Source organism: Ambystoma mexicanum, chromosome 9, assembly GCF_040938575.1.
Source record: "Ambystoma mexicanum isolate Mex_15411 chromosome 9, UKY_AmexF1_1, whole genome shotgun sequence".
In the NCBI taxonomy this organism is placed as follows: Eukaryota; Metazoa; Chordata; class Amphibia; order Caudata; family Ambystomatidae; genus Ambystoma; species Ambystoma mexicanum.
Genome location: NC_090931.1, coordinates 1,429,889,766 through 1,429,908,764, shown reverse-complemented (window position 1 = coordinate 1,429,908,764; position 18,999 = coordinate 1,429,889,766). Strand labels below are relative to the sequence as shown.

Here is an 18,999-nt window from a genome sequence, read left to right as displayed (position 1 = left end):
CCGAAGCTTCATCTTCTGATGTTCGGCAGAGGGTTGGGACACAGCATCTGATTGGTCTTTCGAATTACGGGGCCTGTCATGAGGTGATCGGGACTTCCAGTGCTCAGAGGACAGGGATTCAGTGGACCTCCCCCTGCAGGAGGAGTTTTTAGACACCGAGTTTGTTGAATAACAGCATTGTCCTACACCTAAGGAACACAGCCCTCCTTGGCAACCTACTACAGAGGTGCCTGCTGATTCTTATGATCCTGTGCTCATGTTATCAATGAAAAGGATCACTGAGTAGTTCAACAGATGTCAAAATGAAAAAAGGAAGTCAGCTGTGCCGAGGGAACCTAACCTCCCGCAGAGAGATTTTTCACCTTGACAAAGCACACCAAGACATTTGCTTCCAGGAGTAGGCCACAGAAAAGGGTGCGTTCACCTGAGCCACCGCACAGGTCTAGGAGCAGGACATTCAGTGCTTCACCGACAAGGGTCCCTACTCCAGAATCGTCACACAGGACAAGGTCTCCAACTAGAGATCCAACGATTGTACCATCCTCCGTTTCAGTCTCAGACTGACAAGAAGATACTTTCAGAGAATTTTCTGAACCAGAAGAAGGCGAGATCACACAAGAGCCAGATACTAGTGAATGGGACGATTACATTATCGAAAAGCCCAGAAAGAAAGATTCTCTGGGTGGCTCTTCACCACCGGATGATCTAGTCTCCTTTCATACCATCATCGACAAATACGCAGAATTGTTTCAGCTACAGGTCACATCGGAGGAGAAGAAGTCAGTGCTCTACAAGCACAGGGACAAACGTAGGAGAACTGTTACTACCATTCCTCTCCTCTACACCATTTGGGAGTCTGGTTCCAAGATATGGCCACACCTTTATCCACTCCGGCTCTAGTTTCCAGGTCAGAGAAAAAATACAAGGCTCCGGAGTCTACACCTCTGTCTACGAGGTCATACGAAACCGGACTCGGTCATCACAGTAGCAGGCAGGAAAAAGTTGACCAATCCAGCATCAACTCTATCAGCCCCACCGGACAAGGACGGCCGCAAGCTAGAGGCTGTGGGCACGAAAGTGTCTGCATCAGCATCGCTTCCCATCAGAGCGGGCAACGCGCTGGCTATGATGGCGAGATTCGACCGCGAGCTTTGGCTCCGCATGTCCAAGCTGGCCAAACAGCTACCTGTAGAACTCCCAGAGGAAGCCAGGCCGAATATCAGTGATGGGGAAGCAGCTTTGGATCACATGATTGACACTGCAGTCGATGTGGCAGAGTCAGGTTTCCGGCAAAGGGCCCATGGCACGGTGCTGAGAAGACAGGCCTGGATGAAGTCCAAGCGCAGATATTGGACATGCCCTTTGATGGTCAAGAACTCTTCGGCAAAAAGATCGATGACCACCTCAAAGGAATCAAAATGGACACAGACACGGCACGTGCCATCAGCTCCTTGAAAGACAAAGACAAGGATCGCTGGTCGTTTCATCCTTTTCCAAGTTCAGCCTCAAAGTACAGAGGTTTTAACCACCCTTCCTACAGCCAGAAGTCGCAAGGTAGTTCATACCAGGACACCAAGTACCAATCTTCCAACAAGTACGCCCAGAGAGGGAGGCAGGGCTCCGCTCAAGGGAAGTCGCAGAGCAAACAAAACCGACAGTCCAGCTCCTCCCCCCCAAACGTCACACCCCGGTGGAGGGGAAGGATGAGCCAGTTCTTTCAACACTGGCAGTCAATAACATCAGACAAATGGGTGTTACAGGTGGTCCGCGAGGGACATACATTATAATTTCTAAACCAGCCACCTTACTTGCCCCGACTCCGCCCAAGGTGCATATGTTGAAGCAAGTCATGTCGGAAATCCAGAAACTGCTGCACAAAGCAGCAATAGAGCCAGCACCTTACTCTCCAAGTGGGAAGGGTTTTTACTCCCATTTCTTCCATATCAAAAAGAAAAATGGTCAATGGCGACCCATCTTGGACCCGAGAGCGCTAAACAAATATATCAAGCGCATCAAATTCAAGATAACTTTGCAAGGTGTGCTCCCTTGGCTAAACAGCACGATTTCTTAGCCACTCTAGACTTGGAGGACGCATACTTCCACGTGCCAATCCACCCAGCACACAGAAAATTCCTCAGGTTCACTGTGGCCGATCTTTTGGACTGAGATCAGCACCGAGAGTGTTTACAAAATGCCTAGCACCAGTGGCTGTAAAATGCAGGAGGTCAGGAACAGAAGTCTGTCCACATCTGGACGATGGTTGATAAGAGCAAGTTCCGCCTGAAGCGCACGCTTGGCAGTTTCAAATACAACAAATCTTCTAAGAGGGTTAGGTTTCGCCATAAACAACGCAAAGTCCTGCCCAGTCCTGCAGTCCTTACTCTCCCTTTCGGCTGTCAAGGTCTTCCTTAAAGGGCTTTTGCGTGCATACCCTACTACACCGGTTCCAACCTGGAGTTTGAACACTGTGCTAACAGCCCTCATGGAGCCTCCTTACGTGCCCATCCACAGGTGCGACATAAAATTCTTGTCGTGGAAAACGTCTTTCTTGATAGCCATCACTTCGGCCAGGAGGATCAGTGAGTTACAATCCTCATCTTCTGAACCCCCCTTCATGTTGTTCCATAAGGACCGTGTCATTTTAAGACCACACCCCAAGTTCCTTCCGAAGGTAGGTAGTATTGGAAATGACAGTCACAGAACGCATTGTCCTGACAACTTTCCTTCAGAATCACTCTTCGGAAGCAGAACGAACATTGCATTCTCTGGACATAGCAAGAGTATTAAAGTATTATTTGCAAAGAACTAGGGAATTTCGTTCTTCAAATAGACTGTTCATCGCATTTTCTGGACACACAAAGGGCCAGCATATTTCCAAACAAGGTCTGGCGCACTGGGTTTCTTCTTGCATCACCCACAGCCATCAAGCAAAAGGCGACCCCCTTCCCAAACCACTCTCAGCGCACTCCACCAGAGGGAGAGCGGTGTCAACAGCGTTCCACGCAAGGGTGGCCTTGAAGGACATATGCAGAGCCGCCACATGGAACACTCTGCACACGTTCGCTAAGCACTACGGCCTGGCTGAAGATGCCAACAAAGAAACTGCAGTTGGACAGGCAGTGCTCCGCCACCTCTTTGCATAAGGTAGGACCAGCCTCCTTTTCTCACCTTTGTATGTAACCGTTCTGTTGCCGCATGGTAATGGTTTGATCACAGATATGTTTTCTGAATTATGCATATGTATACGATGGTGGCATGTTTTTAACTGCTTGGTATTCTAGTCAAGCATCTGAATCTATGAACGATCCAATGCTGGAGAAGTCTTAGTTACTTACCTGTAACTGTATTTCTCCAGCATTGGTATCTTTCATAGATTCACATGCGCCCGCCCACCTCCCCTGAGAGGCTGCTCCTATGCTCAGCACCCATCATACTGTAATTACTACGGTTCAAAATCTGAAGATGGCTGCCTGGGGCGGAGCTTAAGCCATGCCACCTCATTGGTTGGGGTCATAAAGGACCAACGTGAGGTGGAGGGACTACACAATAGAATGGCTCATAGGCCATAATGGACTATGACATGCATTTCTATGTAGCAATGTGTGTATATTTAAAAAAATATATATATATATTTCATCACCGAGGAGTCCCAGTCTGTCGACGGGGAATATTCAAGCATCTGAATCTATGAAAGATACCAATGCTGGAGAAATACAGATAAGTAACTAAGACTTGGCCCTTGGCTACGTGCTTAGTGCTGGGAGTAGAGCGAGTGCTACCGCTGCCGGGTGTCGCACCCATTACAGAGCCACCAGCCTGTCTTTTGGAGTTGGGGGCTTGCGCTTGGGAATCTAACAGTTCCCCGTCACCTTCGCTGTCTGTAAAGACTGCGACGCTGCCATCACTGGAGGCTCCCTCCCTCCAAGTCTATGGTGGCCTCGGCTTGCATGGTGTGATGGGCCCAGCGCTTTGTCTTTCGGTCCCAGAGTGTCTTCGGGTTGAAGAGCTTGCAGGCTCGACAATGCCCCTCGTTGTGATCCTGTGCTAGACAAAGATTGCCTACCAGGTGCTCGTCTACCCAGGGGAAATTTTTTATTCTACGCCGACGACCCACAAATAATCTTCCAAATACAAGACACCTGAAAAGACAACACTAGAGAACTGCCTTTGTGATATATTCAATTGGATGAACTTGAACCACCTCAAAATTAACCCAGGCAAAACAGAGATAATGATCATCACAAAAAACAAAGGAGACAGACTACATTCCATGGCCAAGAGAACTCGGAACGACCCCAGCGCCATTGTCAATTGTAAAAAACCTGGGGGTCCTAATGGACAACAATCTTACTCTAGATCCACAAGTAAAAGCTCTACTCAAGAAATGCTCATTACTCCTGCACGCAGCAAAAAGAAACCTACCGTTCCTGTCATTCACCAAAAAAACACTTACCATCATCGCCCTGGACATGTCCAGAGTAGGTTATGCCAACAGCCTTTACCTGGGTATGCCGGAACGACTTCTAAAAAAAACTACAATGCATACAAAATGCAGCAGCCCGACGACTTCTCAAACCACCCCGAAGAGAACAACTCACACCCGCGCTTAAAATTCTACATTGGCTACCAATAAAACAACAAATAAAATTCAAATCAATGTGCATCACACACACAGCATTACACAACCAAGGTGCAGAATTCCTGAGATAAATTACGCCTACACCAGCCAACAAGAACGCTCAGATCAAGCAACGAAATCCACCTGGAACCGAAACCCTACAACAGAAGAAAACTCGGGGGATCCTCTTTTTCTCACCAGGCACCGAAAGTTTGGAATGACCTACCAAAGAATATACGGAACACAAGAAACCACCTACTATTCACGAAACTGCTCAAATCCTGGCTCTTCACTGCATAACTAGAAGACCACCAACAAGAACACCCACACCGCTAAAACGATGAATAAAGATACCGATCCCACTCCACGACATACCCTAAGACATAATGAGAGCCACAAGCGGAGAACACAAAAGACTGAACACAGACAGACCAAGACAGAAGCACGCAGACAACTCATCCATAACACCCCGGCCTGCACCACACCCGAAGTTCCGGCAGACCTATTCACATAGATAGTAGAGAAGAGGAGACCTCCACTCCGGCTCGAATCCCAATGAGGAGAATAGACACAAGCCTCACTATACATAGCTCACCAGAACACACTATACATAGTTCATTAGAACACAACTGGGAGTGCGCCACGCTAAAACCAACATTTTGAACAGGCGTAGGCCTCTCTCCCACAGAACAGGACCCGCAAATCTAGCTGTGCTTTAGGATTGCACTAAATTATTCAATAGTTTCTCAAACCCAGATGTGTATAGTACTATACTCAACCGTCCAGTTAGGCGTGGGCCTTTTTCCCCCACTATACAGGACTCTCAAATCTAGCTGTTTTCGCACCATGCAGGATGCCCGGAATCTAGGCATTTAGCCATAGTGTGAAAATTGGCTGCAAACATATAACACACTAACCAAAAAGCGCAAACTTTCTTCATACTTAACTCACTCAACAACTCACACAACCACCTCTCGCACCGCAAGCCGCGTGCACGTCACCACACTGCAACACATAAACCACCACAAAAGCACATGAAGACTGACATTGCTCTGATACTTGCACCAAAGCTCAGCGCACCGTGTATACCGACATGAAGCTGCCAACAGAACACCACTTTTCTCACTATCCTACTCTGTCTTCACCCTACTAACCCATCCTGCCTTCTCCTTTGCAGATCCGCCAGAGCGCCTGGGGACCAACTCCATTGGTGACGGTGCACGGTACAAATACCTTTAACATTACAACTAGGATAGAATTTAAATGGAGTGTTTTCCATAGTTAAACAAAATGGCAGCCAGGCGGGAAAAGAGAGCGTAAACGGGAAAAATGAATTTTCTAATGTCCACCCCCCACTCTCCCTACTGCTAGGGCCAAGACCCAGTGCGGCATTACAAGTCTGAAAGGGTCCGTTCAATTAGGGACTTTGTTCGACAGTCGTCCTTTCCACCGCTGTCAAAGATCTTGTCAAAGTCTGTGTAGAGAAAGGACAGAAAGAGTAACTAACTTTAATTAATCAATGATAAATGGCGTGAGCCAAAAGCAACTCCGTGATTAAGAGTGTCTCAATGGCGGAAAAAAACAATCTGAGGGACCTCGATGCGTGAAGGACCATGGGTACAGTGGATGTCACACTAGGGATACTATTACTGGCACGCCCTGTCGACGTCCCTTTTCAAATTTCGAGAAAACAACTGTAATACTCCGCAGCTTCCACTAGATGTCGGCGTATGCATAGCATGCAAGCCTCAGAAATGTATACATTAAAAGCAAACTTATTATGCTCTCTGACACACATCCTTTGTCGTCTATGCTCAGCTCACTGAGCCGGTCCGTAGTCACCAATTTCATATGCGGTCAGGAGCAGCTGGACTTTGGGGAATTCTTTGAAAGAGCCATCCGTTGCATGCAGCACGATAGCAGAGCACACAATTAAGTGCACCACTTTGCTTTAATAAGGATGCATGCACCATACAAATGCATTCACTCAGCCAAATGCTCTACAGAATTAGACACAGTAAAAAGGATGGGTAGAAATGCTCAAGGGGGAATTTTTTAGGTAGCATTCCACTCCATTGTTTTTACTATGTATATGCCATTACACAGACCAAGCACATCGATATGGGAATTGGTCTGGACCCTGGCTTAAACTGGTAGAAGAGATGAAACGAAGTAGTACGCTAGTATGCAGCTTGCTCCTGTTAATGATTCAATGCCGCCATCTAGTGGCTAGCTAGAGTGTTCATTTTGTCAAACTTAAAAATAGGCATTTAAACTGAGGTTTGCAATGATACGCTTGCATGACACCAACTAGGCACCCTTTAACTGGGAAATTGTGTTACCCACTGAATGGTGTTATTTATTCTATTTCCTTTTACTTCTACTGTTGTAAACTCCAGAGAGGATGGACGACTAGCATGTGAATCATACGCAGATGCTGCCTGCAAAACTTGTTATTTTGCAGCATCAATCCTGTTATAGATGTGCATGTTTTTCACAGACTATCAAGCATTGTTTTAATCGAGAAGGCGAGTGGCTGGTACAGTTAAAAAAAAAATGCATTCCTCAAAATGGACTATCCCATCTGTGCACCTTCTCCTGGCTGATTGCAATAGTCTCCTCTAAGTGTAAACCCCCACAGTGCTGCATTACATATGTTCTGTAATGGAAAGGTAGCTAGGTAAGCTATGCTGAAGTCATTTGCATTTGTGGAGTGCTCCTATGGTTATGTGAAATTGCCTTGCCTTGTTTGTTGGCCTTAAACATTTTTGAAGGCATTGTATGATAGAATTTATAACACACCTGTACACAAGTGTTTCTAGGTGCGACAAGACGAGGGAGGACAAGACAAACGATCTTACTAGGCCTTGTGTCATTCAGATCATACGAGAACGAGCAGTGCAAAGGAAAGGGAAGGGGGAGGGGGAGTGCAAGGGAGAGAGGAAGGGAAAACAGGGCAGCAATGCGCTGAGTAAGTGCAGCCAGGGCAGATCGGCTCTGGGTAGTGGAACGAGAACGAGGGACTCTGGGGTTACAGTTACAGCCCTTGTGCGTGGTAGGACCGGAGGCAGAGCAAGGGGCAATCCTCTTTGTCACTCCACCAATTGTTACCTTGAGTACACCGGGAATGCAAAAAGAATCATCCAGTTTGACCAAATAGATTTTTCTAGCTCACCAGCTCTTCTAATGGAATTAATAGCAACGAAATGTTTTATTTCTGATAATATACTGAAGACTGGCTCAAACGTAGATAGGAGTCCCTCTCCTTGCCCTCCCTTTTTGCTTTCTTTCCCCCTCACCACATCTTGGTTTCTAGCTTGACTACGATTTATCCTTTTCGAATCATATTTCTTTTTCTTTAAAATTCGTACGGTTAGGTCCTTTCTCACCTGTGCTGCCACTAAACATTTGATTTCAACGCTCACTTTCTCAAGGCTATTTCACTGCTCTACATTACTCTTTGATTTTCCCCATTTCGCCTCTGGGCCCCTCTGAAGTCCAACTCTTCAATTGATCGTCTCCATTTGCTTTCCCCTCATGACTCGAATTCTGCCTCGTTATCTTTAGAACGGTTATTGTTTCACTCCACGTTTTCCTTCTTTTTCACAGCTTGCTCCTTTTCACTGGAATTCCTGCGCTGCTTTTCGTACTGCCTTAAAAAACATTTTACTACAATCTTAACTTTTCCTCCTCCACCTGTGTTACTGAAGTCTTGTTCTCAATGTGTTATCATTATCAAAATGTAATTGCACTATAAACTGGACCTGTATAGCGCCTTACACCAAGGCGCTGTACAAACACATACAGATTGCGATCCTAACTTGGAGCTAATTGTCTGATGGCGTAAAATTATTTTTTCAACCCTCCATAAAAGACTTGCTTCTTTCTTCCACCAGGTTTAGTTATGTTGTGAGCTGAAGTATGAATTCATTGCAGCTAAAGGAACCTCAATGCACACCTGCACTTCTCTGCCAGGTGTGATAAGTAGTGTTTATCAACACTAATGGTGAAAGCTTCATTTATGACCTTACAGATTGGTAAAATCTGTGTCTCCAAATTCCATGACCTCAGGCGTCACACTCGCAATTTCATGCAAACTGGTTTCAGAGTTCTATTAATCTGATTGTGTGTCCAAAGTGTTTGCAACCTGTTGGTGGGTCTGAAGGACATTTGCATGAACTATAAATACAAGAACGATTATGCTCAAGTGGTATGCAGTGATAAAATCGCAGCAAAAATGTTGTGGTTTGACCCGTTAAAGGTGTTACCCATTACGCCATTTAAGGGGAGCCGGGGTTGCGGGGGGTGTTCCCTGCTCCACCTAAATGGAATAATGGGTCATGGGTAGCGGGGGTGCCCCCGCATCCTTTACATGGATTGCAGTGGCAAAACCACAGCCTTTTTGCTGCGATATTTTGTGTCCACGGCTATTTTTGCAACGATTTTAACACATGGAACCGCTCAAGTGGAGTACCCTCATCCCGTCCCATTTCCCGCACTGAAAATGCGTCCTCAGTGCATTTATGACAACCGTAACAAATGTGAGGGCGGTGGAGGCAAGACTGGAGAACTCACGCCGGACACTCGCAGGCAAGACTGGAGAACTCACGCCGGACACTCGCAGGCAAGACTGGAGAACTCACGCCGGACACTCGCAGGCAAGACTGGAGAACTCACGCAGGACACTCGCAAATAACACCACAGAAAGACATAGGTTTTTGTTTGAAAGATATTATTAAGTTTTAAAATCACACAAAAAAGGCACTTTGATCCGCTTCAAAGTTAATATTGTGTGTATGTGTGCTTATGCATGAATGTGTGTGTGTTATGTATGAATGAATGGATGGATGTGTGCACGTTCAGGCAACAGATATAAACATTACGAGAGAAAACCTTCAGGTTCACTCAACAGTCCTTTCCTTTCCCAAAGGAACACATTGTCAAACAAAACCAAGGTAACAAAAAGTTCTCGGCGAATACTGAACCCGAACCAGCTTCTTTAAGCTGAAACATTCTGGCATCTGCTCAAGGCACAGAGGGCATTCTCCACCAGGACCTTGGACAAACATTCCCTTGTCAGATAAAGCAGCACAGATTACATTTTTGGGACAATTCGCGATTCTGAATTTGCTGTGAATACTGTACAAAATGGAGTACCCTGATTGGCTAAGCAACATCTGCAACAAAATACTCATTTTCTTATCTAAAAATATAATTTCCAACAACTGCAAACACAATAGCTCATCTTCTGCTCCTCTTCCAGCAACCCCGCCCCCACCAGAAAAGTGTTGAGGGAAAACTGTATTTTCACTCCTCCGCTTACCAATGTTTCACAGTTGTAAGTTTTAGGGGATTCATTTCCAGGAAAGGACACAAGAGGCGTCTTTCAAAGCAGAGGTATTGGATAAAAATTAAAAGTAAAAACCCATGATAGTGTTCAGTTGGCTGCGAAGTTCAAACCTGCAAAAATAAGTGATGAAAGCACAAGCTGTATATTCTGTCCAAGACATTGCACACCACCATTGGTCAGATTTCCCGCCTTCAAGACAACATTATTTACACTGTCCTAATGCATTTGTACAAAACTTGATAATATATTAAGGTGCTGATATTTAACTAAATATAACCGATATGCAAACTGTACTGTTGATTATGTGTATCGCTATAAAATAATACAAATATTTAATGAGAAATGAAAAGATACCAAAAAAAATGCAAGTAAATAAAATGTCTTCTCATTTCAGGTCCCTTGAAATTGGGAGGGCATGCAGCAAGCGCTGGGGGCCTGGGAGGGGGCTCATATTTCATTTCCTGCCGGTGCATTTTAAGTACTAAATGCAAAACAGGTACCAAACATTGCAATTTGAACGTTTTCAAGGGATACCAAGCGGGGGCGGGGGTTATTCGCTCCCTTTTTCTACTATCTTCCTTCTGCCAAGTTAGGTGAAGGGCAAACAAATCACAAAACCACCACCCAGCGGGACTGAACACCACCCAAGGGAACAGCGAGGAAGAAGTATCCAAACCCCTTTCCCTGCGACCACAGTGGCAGAAATCTCACATTCACTCTAGACGTCAGGGATTGGACACCAAGGCAGCCAATGGTACCTAGAGAACTAAATAAACACCAAATAGCACAAAGTGGCACATGGCAAACACATGACAGCTCCGATAATGAAGGTATAAAATGCACCTTATGTGCATTGCCCAGCAAAATAATCACCCTCATTATGTTCCTCTTTTGAGGACGGGAACCTGATTTTCTGCAGTAACAAGGGTTACACCTCCTGGTGAGTGAATACAACTGGTTTGTTAAACTGCATCTGTGTAAGAGATTAGTTAGCAGGGTATGTCCCATTAGTAGGGATGATAGCAAGCATTTACATTCCAATAACGAGGATTTTAATTGGCTGCAACTGAATTGAGCATGTACAGAGGTAGGTAAGGGTAGGCAGGCCCAGGATGGGCTCCGATCATCGAGTAACCAATTGCTTGTTGGAATTATACAAGCAAGTGATGTGTTTAAATTCTCTGCAGACAAGCAGTTCGCGGCAAATGCCATCATCATCATAGCACATCCAAATAACACACAAGGTGTAGTGACCCTGCAAATAGGAAGAGTCTGATCCTAAACACATAGGCCTGCCCCTCAGAAATAAGAAAGCATCTCTCTAACCCCCATGAGCTTCTTCTACATGGGGTTGGGGGAGGGGGGGTGATGGAACTGCAGACTATCCAAAGAGGTTTTGGCGAGCTGGGACTAGAGAGAGGAAAAGGCACTCAGGGTTGTCTAACTCCGGGCCTCGAGGGCCAGAATCCTGATGAGTTTTCAGGATTGCCCGGATTAAAATGAATGAAGAAAAACATGTACACATTTAGAATCCTTGTATGCAAATGTATCTCATGAATATTGAGGAGTATCCCAAAACCCTGGCATGGATCCAGCCGCCGAAGCCTGGAGTTGGAAAAATCTGCACTGGATGCCAACTCGCCCTCCACCAGCCATGCACTTTTCACACTTCGAGGTTAAACACTGCATGAACAGGAGCACTGGTCTGTGAGACGATAAAGTAAGCTAACAAAATGCTGAATGCACTGTTGCCGTACAGCTATTTTTTTTCTTAGGTGCTCCAAACTTCCTTAAAATCCCATTTCACCTGAATAGAGTATGTCACTGGAAGGGGTAAAGACATCGAGGAGTCAAATTAAAGTGGAACGAGCTCTTGGTTTAGTTTAACAAAACAAAACCTGCAAATGCTATGGCAACTTTCAGTTTGGAAGGCCAGCCGAACTCCAATTTAGAATTCCGTATTTCTATTTGCAATTCTGCAAAAATGCATGGTCAATCCTGTAATACAAAACCAGTGTTCGAATTTGCAATTTATGTTTTACAATTCTGAACTTTTTATGCAATTCTGTTTTTTAGAATACATTTTTTAGATTTATATTCACAATTTCATGTTTCCATTTGTGATGCTTATCATTGGATGTCTAAGGGTTTCTTGCGTGCTGGGTGCAGCCTTGTGTCTGCCGTAGGCCCCTTTGGGGATGCAATACACAAAAGAAAAGAGACTAGGGAGGCAGAGCATGGAGTAGTGTTTGTTTTCTTGGGCTGTCCTCGGTGTGTGAAAGAGAGGGAAGGTCATTTCAATGTTTATTTTGGGAGTTGCTAATCTAAATTTCAGTATGCTATTGCACACTTCCATGTACATTTCTGTGTTTCAATTTCAAAGTCTTAGAAATCAATTTTCAATTCCAAATTTCAAAATACAATGCTCGTATCCAAACTGTACAATACTAAATGTAAAATTCTCATAGCTCAAAGTGCAATTTCGAATTACAACATGATTTTTTACATTTCAAATCAGGATTCTGATATTTGAACAACCTGCAAATGTCATGCTTCACAGTGCAATTCTAACCTTTAATTTGAAATTCGGAAATGCAATGTGTGGATTCTGGTCCCAACAAGCACCAGAATAAATCTGAATGAATCCTCTCAATTCAAGCATGTGTGAATCGCTAAGGTTGAACAGATTTTAGTCTTCCTCCAGCCTCAAATCAGGCAGAGAGGTGGGAGGCCATCAGATCATTAACCAGCGTTGAAGCAGTGTCTCCAGTCAAAAGAGCCCCATTATGCTTTCAGGGCAAACAGAAGGGACCTCGGGCTATAGAAAAGAGAATATGAAACTGTTCAAATGTACTAGGAACTAGGTGAAAAAGTAATAGAACTAGAGTCAGCATCTCCTCTGAAGGGAGCAACCCACTTTTGGAAAGGCGACATCGCCTTTTCCTGTCCGACACCGGCAGTAAGCAACTTAAGCTGAAGTATGCATGTCTGACGTCTGCAACCTCCAACGACCAATCGAATTGATCAGTTCAGAATGTGGGTGTGCTTCCTTTTCCTAAAGTACAAAATTCAGCAACAAAAGTGCTGCTAATAAAGTCTGCCCATTTAAGCCTGTCCCAACACATGGCCATTCCGTGTAGCGCTGAACAACAAGTGGGCACTGCCACCATCATCAGTTTTACTATTTCCCAGCCCTGATGTTGGTCGTTTCCTGTGCACAAATACACATTTAGCTTTTTACACGAATAAAAACATCACCAGCACTGTTAATACCTATGAACCATGTTTGTGTTAAAAAAATATATATACAAACATCTATACACACACACATCTATATGTACACATATATGTGCCTGGTCACAAATGAACCCCCCTCCACTTAAGCAATGCTCCAAAAAGGATACACCCCACCCACCGCTTTCCTTAAACCCCGCCACCCACCACCCTTCCCTGGTGGAAAAAAGCTTGCTTTCTAAGGAAGATGTTGGCCACATACGTGCAACATACGTTTACATATTACAGATGCAGAATTCGACAAGGTGCATTGTGTGTCTGAGTCAATAAGTGGACTCTGCATCTTGGAGTAAAGGGCACCTCTACTCCAAATAAGGGGTCTACGGAGAATACGTTGGCTTCAATGTGTGCGCTGCGTGCCCTCTAAATGCAAGCAGTGGAGGGGTGGGGGCCAGAAATAGCTATCCTGCCAGGCTCCTATAGTGCAGCCAGGGCATCCCAGGGTTTTGCCAAAGTAAATTACTTTATTGTTGTTAGTTACTTCAACAACATTACTTCTTAAGGAAGTACATTATTATGTGTGTGCTGAGGGTTAGGGGTTATGGGTGGGGGTGCAAGAACCCCCATTTAAAAAACGAATCCGAAAAAAACATACTAATAAGGTCAAAGTAATTTGCTCCGGCAAAACCACATAAAACTATAGGCAGACAGAGAAACGTGCTACTTAGAAGCTGCGTCTTTAGTTTGGGACTAGTCTAACACGCCAATCATCAAACAGCACGTATGCACATAGACACCCACCCAATGTTACACCGGGGAGTTCCGAGTGAAGATGCACATGGAGTTCAAGAGTGCTTAAGACCACAAGTACACTGACCCACTGCGATATGTTGTGGCTCTTTAGTGTGCACGCAGACATTTAAACGTACTCCTCGTCTCATTCTGATACTCCTAGGACACACACCCTCCAAAAGACTCAGTAAGTCTTAGAAAGTACACACGCACACACACTTCAGAAGACACAGCCCAACATCTTCTGGGAATCATTGGGCATACAAAGCCAAAGGGCTCTTTTATGGGTGTGCTAGAGCAGACACTGCCATAGCTCTCGTTCTTAGAGGCGACAAACCCCAATGTGTCTTTCTGGGAGTCTTGCAAGAGGCCCACTGGAGAGTAGACAGCTCAAGCAGTCTAATCCGGGGAGTCCTCAGCGTGCACTCTGGATATATTTTTCTGTGAGCGCTAGAAAAGGCAGGGCCCCCAGCCTCATTCTGGGAGACTTGGAGCAGGCACACAAAGAAAACAACCAGTTTGACGACACTGAGAAAAATAATAGACAAAATGTCTTATTCTGGGAATCCTAGAGCAATCTGAGCCAAAGGTTTCATTTAGGATTCTAGCACAGGCACACTGACAGGTCCTTCTTGGAGAGCCGGCACACCAGCATGTATTGTCATGGAACCCAAGCCATCACACCCAATTCAAGGATTTTGGGAATCCGAGAGCTGTCGCCGGTGCTACGCAGATGCAGAACCGAAATCCCCATTAGCAGGCCAGGTGCACTGGACGCCTGGAATCTAAATGTCCCCATTCTGAGTGGGAATGTCTCAGTCTAGGAGTGATGAAGCAGACACACAGCTGAAGGCTCTTAGGTTTAGCAGTGCGACTGTGTTGCTGCTGTAAGAGTGGATCCACCAGGCCAGGGTAAAGCTGGGGCAATGCACTCCCTCTGAATCTGCCCCCCAAAAGCAGATTCTTAAGACCGCTCTAAAATAAGGCCACATATCTGTGCAGATAGCATCGTCTCAAACATCCACCAGTGAAGATTTGCAACACAATAAACAGATGATGAGAAAGGCACTGAAAAGGCTCTGAAAGTCTGAAGTGGGCCATAAACACCACAATTTACACATAAAGACGGAGAAGGCAGACACAAGGCACTTTGTAGAACCCAGAAGCAGACTGGCCTTTGGAGAAGCAGGAAAGTTCCAGCATGCTCTGGCTCTTCCCCAGTTCCGTACGACATCCCACGAGTATGGAGGAAAGGGGGCGGGACGTAAGAGTACTGATGTTTATAGTTCGACCTTTGTATAGCCCATAAATCCTCTGGTCTTTCCCAAAAGATTGACAGGTGGCCCCCCGAAAAGCTAGAACTTTTGGGGTGATTCAGTCTCAGAGTCACACAGCAAGTGATTTCAGGAAATGCTCGTCAATTCAAGTAGGGTTTGTGGCCAGTGGTAGAGAGTGGGTGCAGCCAATGATGATGTCATTCTTCAGCCTCACCGAGGACAGTATGCTGTGGCCATTCAGGATACTATGAGCAATTGTGCTTATTTGGGTTATGTGGCGGGAGACCAAGTAAACCAGTGAGTGGGACGCTGCAACATCGAAGGAATTTGTACACAAAAAGATATGGCACACAAGACAAGGGTGAGCCGTTTCACTAAAGCTTTGGGAAAATGCTTCACGGCATTGCAGGTTGTGTCCTGTGTAATACTGGAGTTGAGAGGCTTGACGTCCCAGGAGTCATTGGTTGGGTGTTCCGTGCGGGATCTCGGCCCTGAGGATACTCAGATTTTGTAATCCAATTGCCTGAGCTTCATAATGGGAAACAAATCACTGATGTTTCTGATGCAGAGCGATAAACCACATGCAAGAAATGATATAATGACAAAGCCACCTTGGGCTGTGTTGTGGTAGTAAACAATTCAAGAGCAGACTCATTTTAGGGGACGCCGGGTTTTTAGAGGCATGCGGATACTCCCCTGCGACCAGGAGGCTCTCGGGCAATCTCAACTCACTGCAGTGGAAGGCACAGCGGACATGATGAAACAGAGGACTGACTAACATCGGGAAGTGCTGGTGCTCAGAGGCACGCCAGCCATGTCAGAGCAAGAACAGCTTCCATTTGCTGCAGTTGGGTCAGGTCATCAGCAGCACCATAGCTGTGATGAAACGGGGTGCCTGCATCCACTACACGAGAATCCTGCCACCGCCCCCAGCCACTCCCACAACATTCAGCATCTTTGATGGGACAGCAGTGTCTTCTTGTGGGTATATCTACTGCCAGCCACATGCAGCCCATGTTGAATGTCATGTGATCCTCTAAAGCAGGGCGTCTGCAACCTTCGGCATGCCAGGTGTTTTGAACCACAACTCCCATGAACAGTAAACTTCATAGTCAATGGAGAAGGATCACAGGACTCCAAGACCAAAAATATCTGTAGAAAGCAGGTCCTTGAGTCAAGGGCAATGTGCACGCTGACCTACATAGGAACTACTCTGTTTGTAATCCCTTCTCTTTGATCTGAAACTCAATGCAGTCAATTAGTAAATCATGCATCTTAGACCAGACACTGCCTGTTTCTGAAAAATGTATTGTGCTCATTGGATTTACAGTTCTGTTTTAAAAAGCCATTTATGCAAATATAAGGCACGCTTCCTTGGTGTGCCCCTGATGCGAAACCTCTGCCAAAGGAATGAGTGTATGTACCTGACTTTGCGAACTCCTTGATGTCACCCCAAAACACAGGGCTGCTAATATACCCAGGGTACTGCCAGTGGGGGCTCCCTCCACGACCCCGGCAATGGGGCGGATCCATCATGCCAACGAACCAGCTGCAAACAGATTTTTGGTCTCTACGGACCAGACGTCAAACTGGATCAAAAATGCTGTGAAATACTTGGCTAAACAACTGGCCCATCAGTCCCCCTACCAAATGGCATGCTTGTTGCATGCAATGCATTCGCTGTCGGGTGAGATTGCCAATGAGTCATTCCATGGACCAAACATGAATGTTGCTGTTTGAAGTACTGGTCTATAACATGATGGGCATTGAAGGGCTGCGGTTTGCATCTACGAGTGGAGTGATACCGCAAGTAGGTTCCAGGGATGGTCATGCCCATGCCAGCTGCCTTGGACCACCCACCTTGGTATTAGAAGGGCAACAATGCTTTCAATGAGGAAATTGGGCAGGACTAAGCAAAGGACCCATTATAAAAACCTCAAAGGCACGTAGAATAGCAAAGCTCCCCCTTGGGCTTTTGTACGGCAGTGCCTCGTCTGTATAGCCATCCCAAACACCGGGACAGGGTTTGTGCGTGCATCCATTAAAAGGCAGCTTGATTTCAAACGTTCGCCATGACGTACCCCCACAGCACACACATTGCACACTCAACTACCATTCAAATCCTGAATTCCACTTGGGAAAACCAGAAGCAAAAAAAAAATACTGTCATGTGAAACCCTCTCCAGCCCTATAAAGTTTTCCCTGCCCTATCCCAACTTTTCTCCCAAAAGAAGGTTCTTAGAACCCAAAGGTTCATCGTTCGTTGCGAAATACCATCACTTCTGTGTACTGCAGAATAGAACCTCCCACTGCCATCCCTTATTGCCCGCCCCCCCCCCCATCTGACTCAACATTTACAAATCTGATTTAAAAAATATAAGATAAAAAGATTTAGTTCCATTTCGCATCTTTCAAGTGTTAAGAGCCGAGAAGATGAGCCTTGTTTTCCGGGCTCCAGTCCGCTGAGGGTGCAGGCGTTGTTTCTCAGGCTTTCGTTCTAATCCTCCTCCCCCTTTTTCCAGCACCAGAGTTCACCGCTCACACGCGAGTCTTCTCAAGTTCTGTTCTGGAAATCTGATCGTGACGCGAACTCTGGGTAGGCTGGAAAGCAGGACGTTACCGATTGGCAGGAGGGTGCGGAGAAGAGGACCCTATCGTATCCCCTTCCATGGCAAACTCTCCAGAGCAACCCACCCCACCTGCTCCAAACACTGGCAGGGTCACTAGCTGGTGGTCCGTTGTTGCTTTAAGATTGTGTATATGTCATCTACTTTGCTCAGTCTCTCGAAGAAAGGGATGAGGTCCAGAAGCTCTGTATCAGACATGTCGTCGAACCAGGAAGCCACCGGCACCTGCAGATGAGAGAGCAAAAGATCATCAGGAGCCAGACAGTGTCTGAGAGATAGGCTAGTGCAAACTTTAGGCCCCAAAGCAAGGCGAGAACCTGGTTTCACCACTTCCCAGCACCCCCACCCCCAAAGCAGAACAAAATGAACCACACACACCATGTCAAAATGCTCCAAACCTTTCTATTGAAAGGACAAAAAGACAGCTAGAAGACACCCATTTGATACAGCACACAGAACCAAAAAGCATTTCTATACATTACTTTGCAGGGACGAGGAAAGGAAACAATCACAATGTCCGCCAGGTCTGTGTGGTGATGCAATAGCACGGAGAAAGGAAAGTTAATTCTGGACACTTGCCAAACAGGAAAGGACAACAGGTGGCACCTGAAAAAGTAATGCTGTCTCCAAACTAATATGGGGAAATTATATGGGATACATTACTCACCGTAATCATATTTCTGATGCTTGTATATGCTAAGATTCACATGCTATGCATAGGCTGACATCTAGTGGTAGTCGCAGAGTATTACATCGGCAGGGCGCATCAGTAATCCATCTCCAGTGTGACATCCACTGTACCCAGGGTCCATCACGCGTTGAGGTCCCTCAGAATGTTTTGTTTCTAACATGCAGTAGCATGAAGTGTAACATGAGTACAGATGTAATAAAGCCAGAACAACATCTATGCACCTTCTACTCCAAGAGAGGAGGCAGGGTGGGCACATGTGAATCTAAGCTGAAAAAAGCATCAGAAATATGATTACTGTGAGTAATGTATCCCTTCTGAGTCTTGTGGATCTTGTATGGGAGCGAGGGGTCCCCAGGCCCCCTTGTGTCGTACGCTCCTCAGTACAAGGCTTGGACCACGTGCCTCCGGTA

The 18,999-nt window shown here is 45.8% G+C and overlaps 1 protein-coding gene across 2 annotated transcripts in view; it reads right to left on the bottom strand.

Moving 5' to 3' along the window:
* Positions 1-9,333: 9,333 nt before the first annotated feature.
* CTDSP1 (CTD small phosphatase 1) overlaps positions 9,334-18,999 on the bottom strand; it is a 302,586-nt gene continuing 292,920 nt past the window's right edge. For both annotated transcript variants that reach the window (XM_069616838.1, XM_069616839.1), the window contains one exon: positions 9,334-18,123. In XM_069616838.1, the coding sequence (XP_069472939.1) occupies positions 17,995-18,123 (129 nt within the window). In that variant the 3' untranslated portion in view covers positions 9,334-17,994. The remainder of the gene's footprint in view (positions 18,124-18,999) is intronic.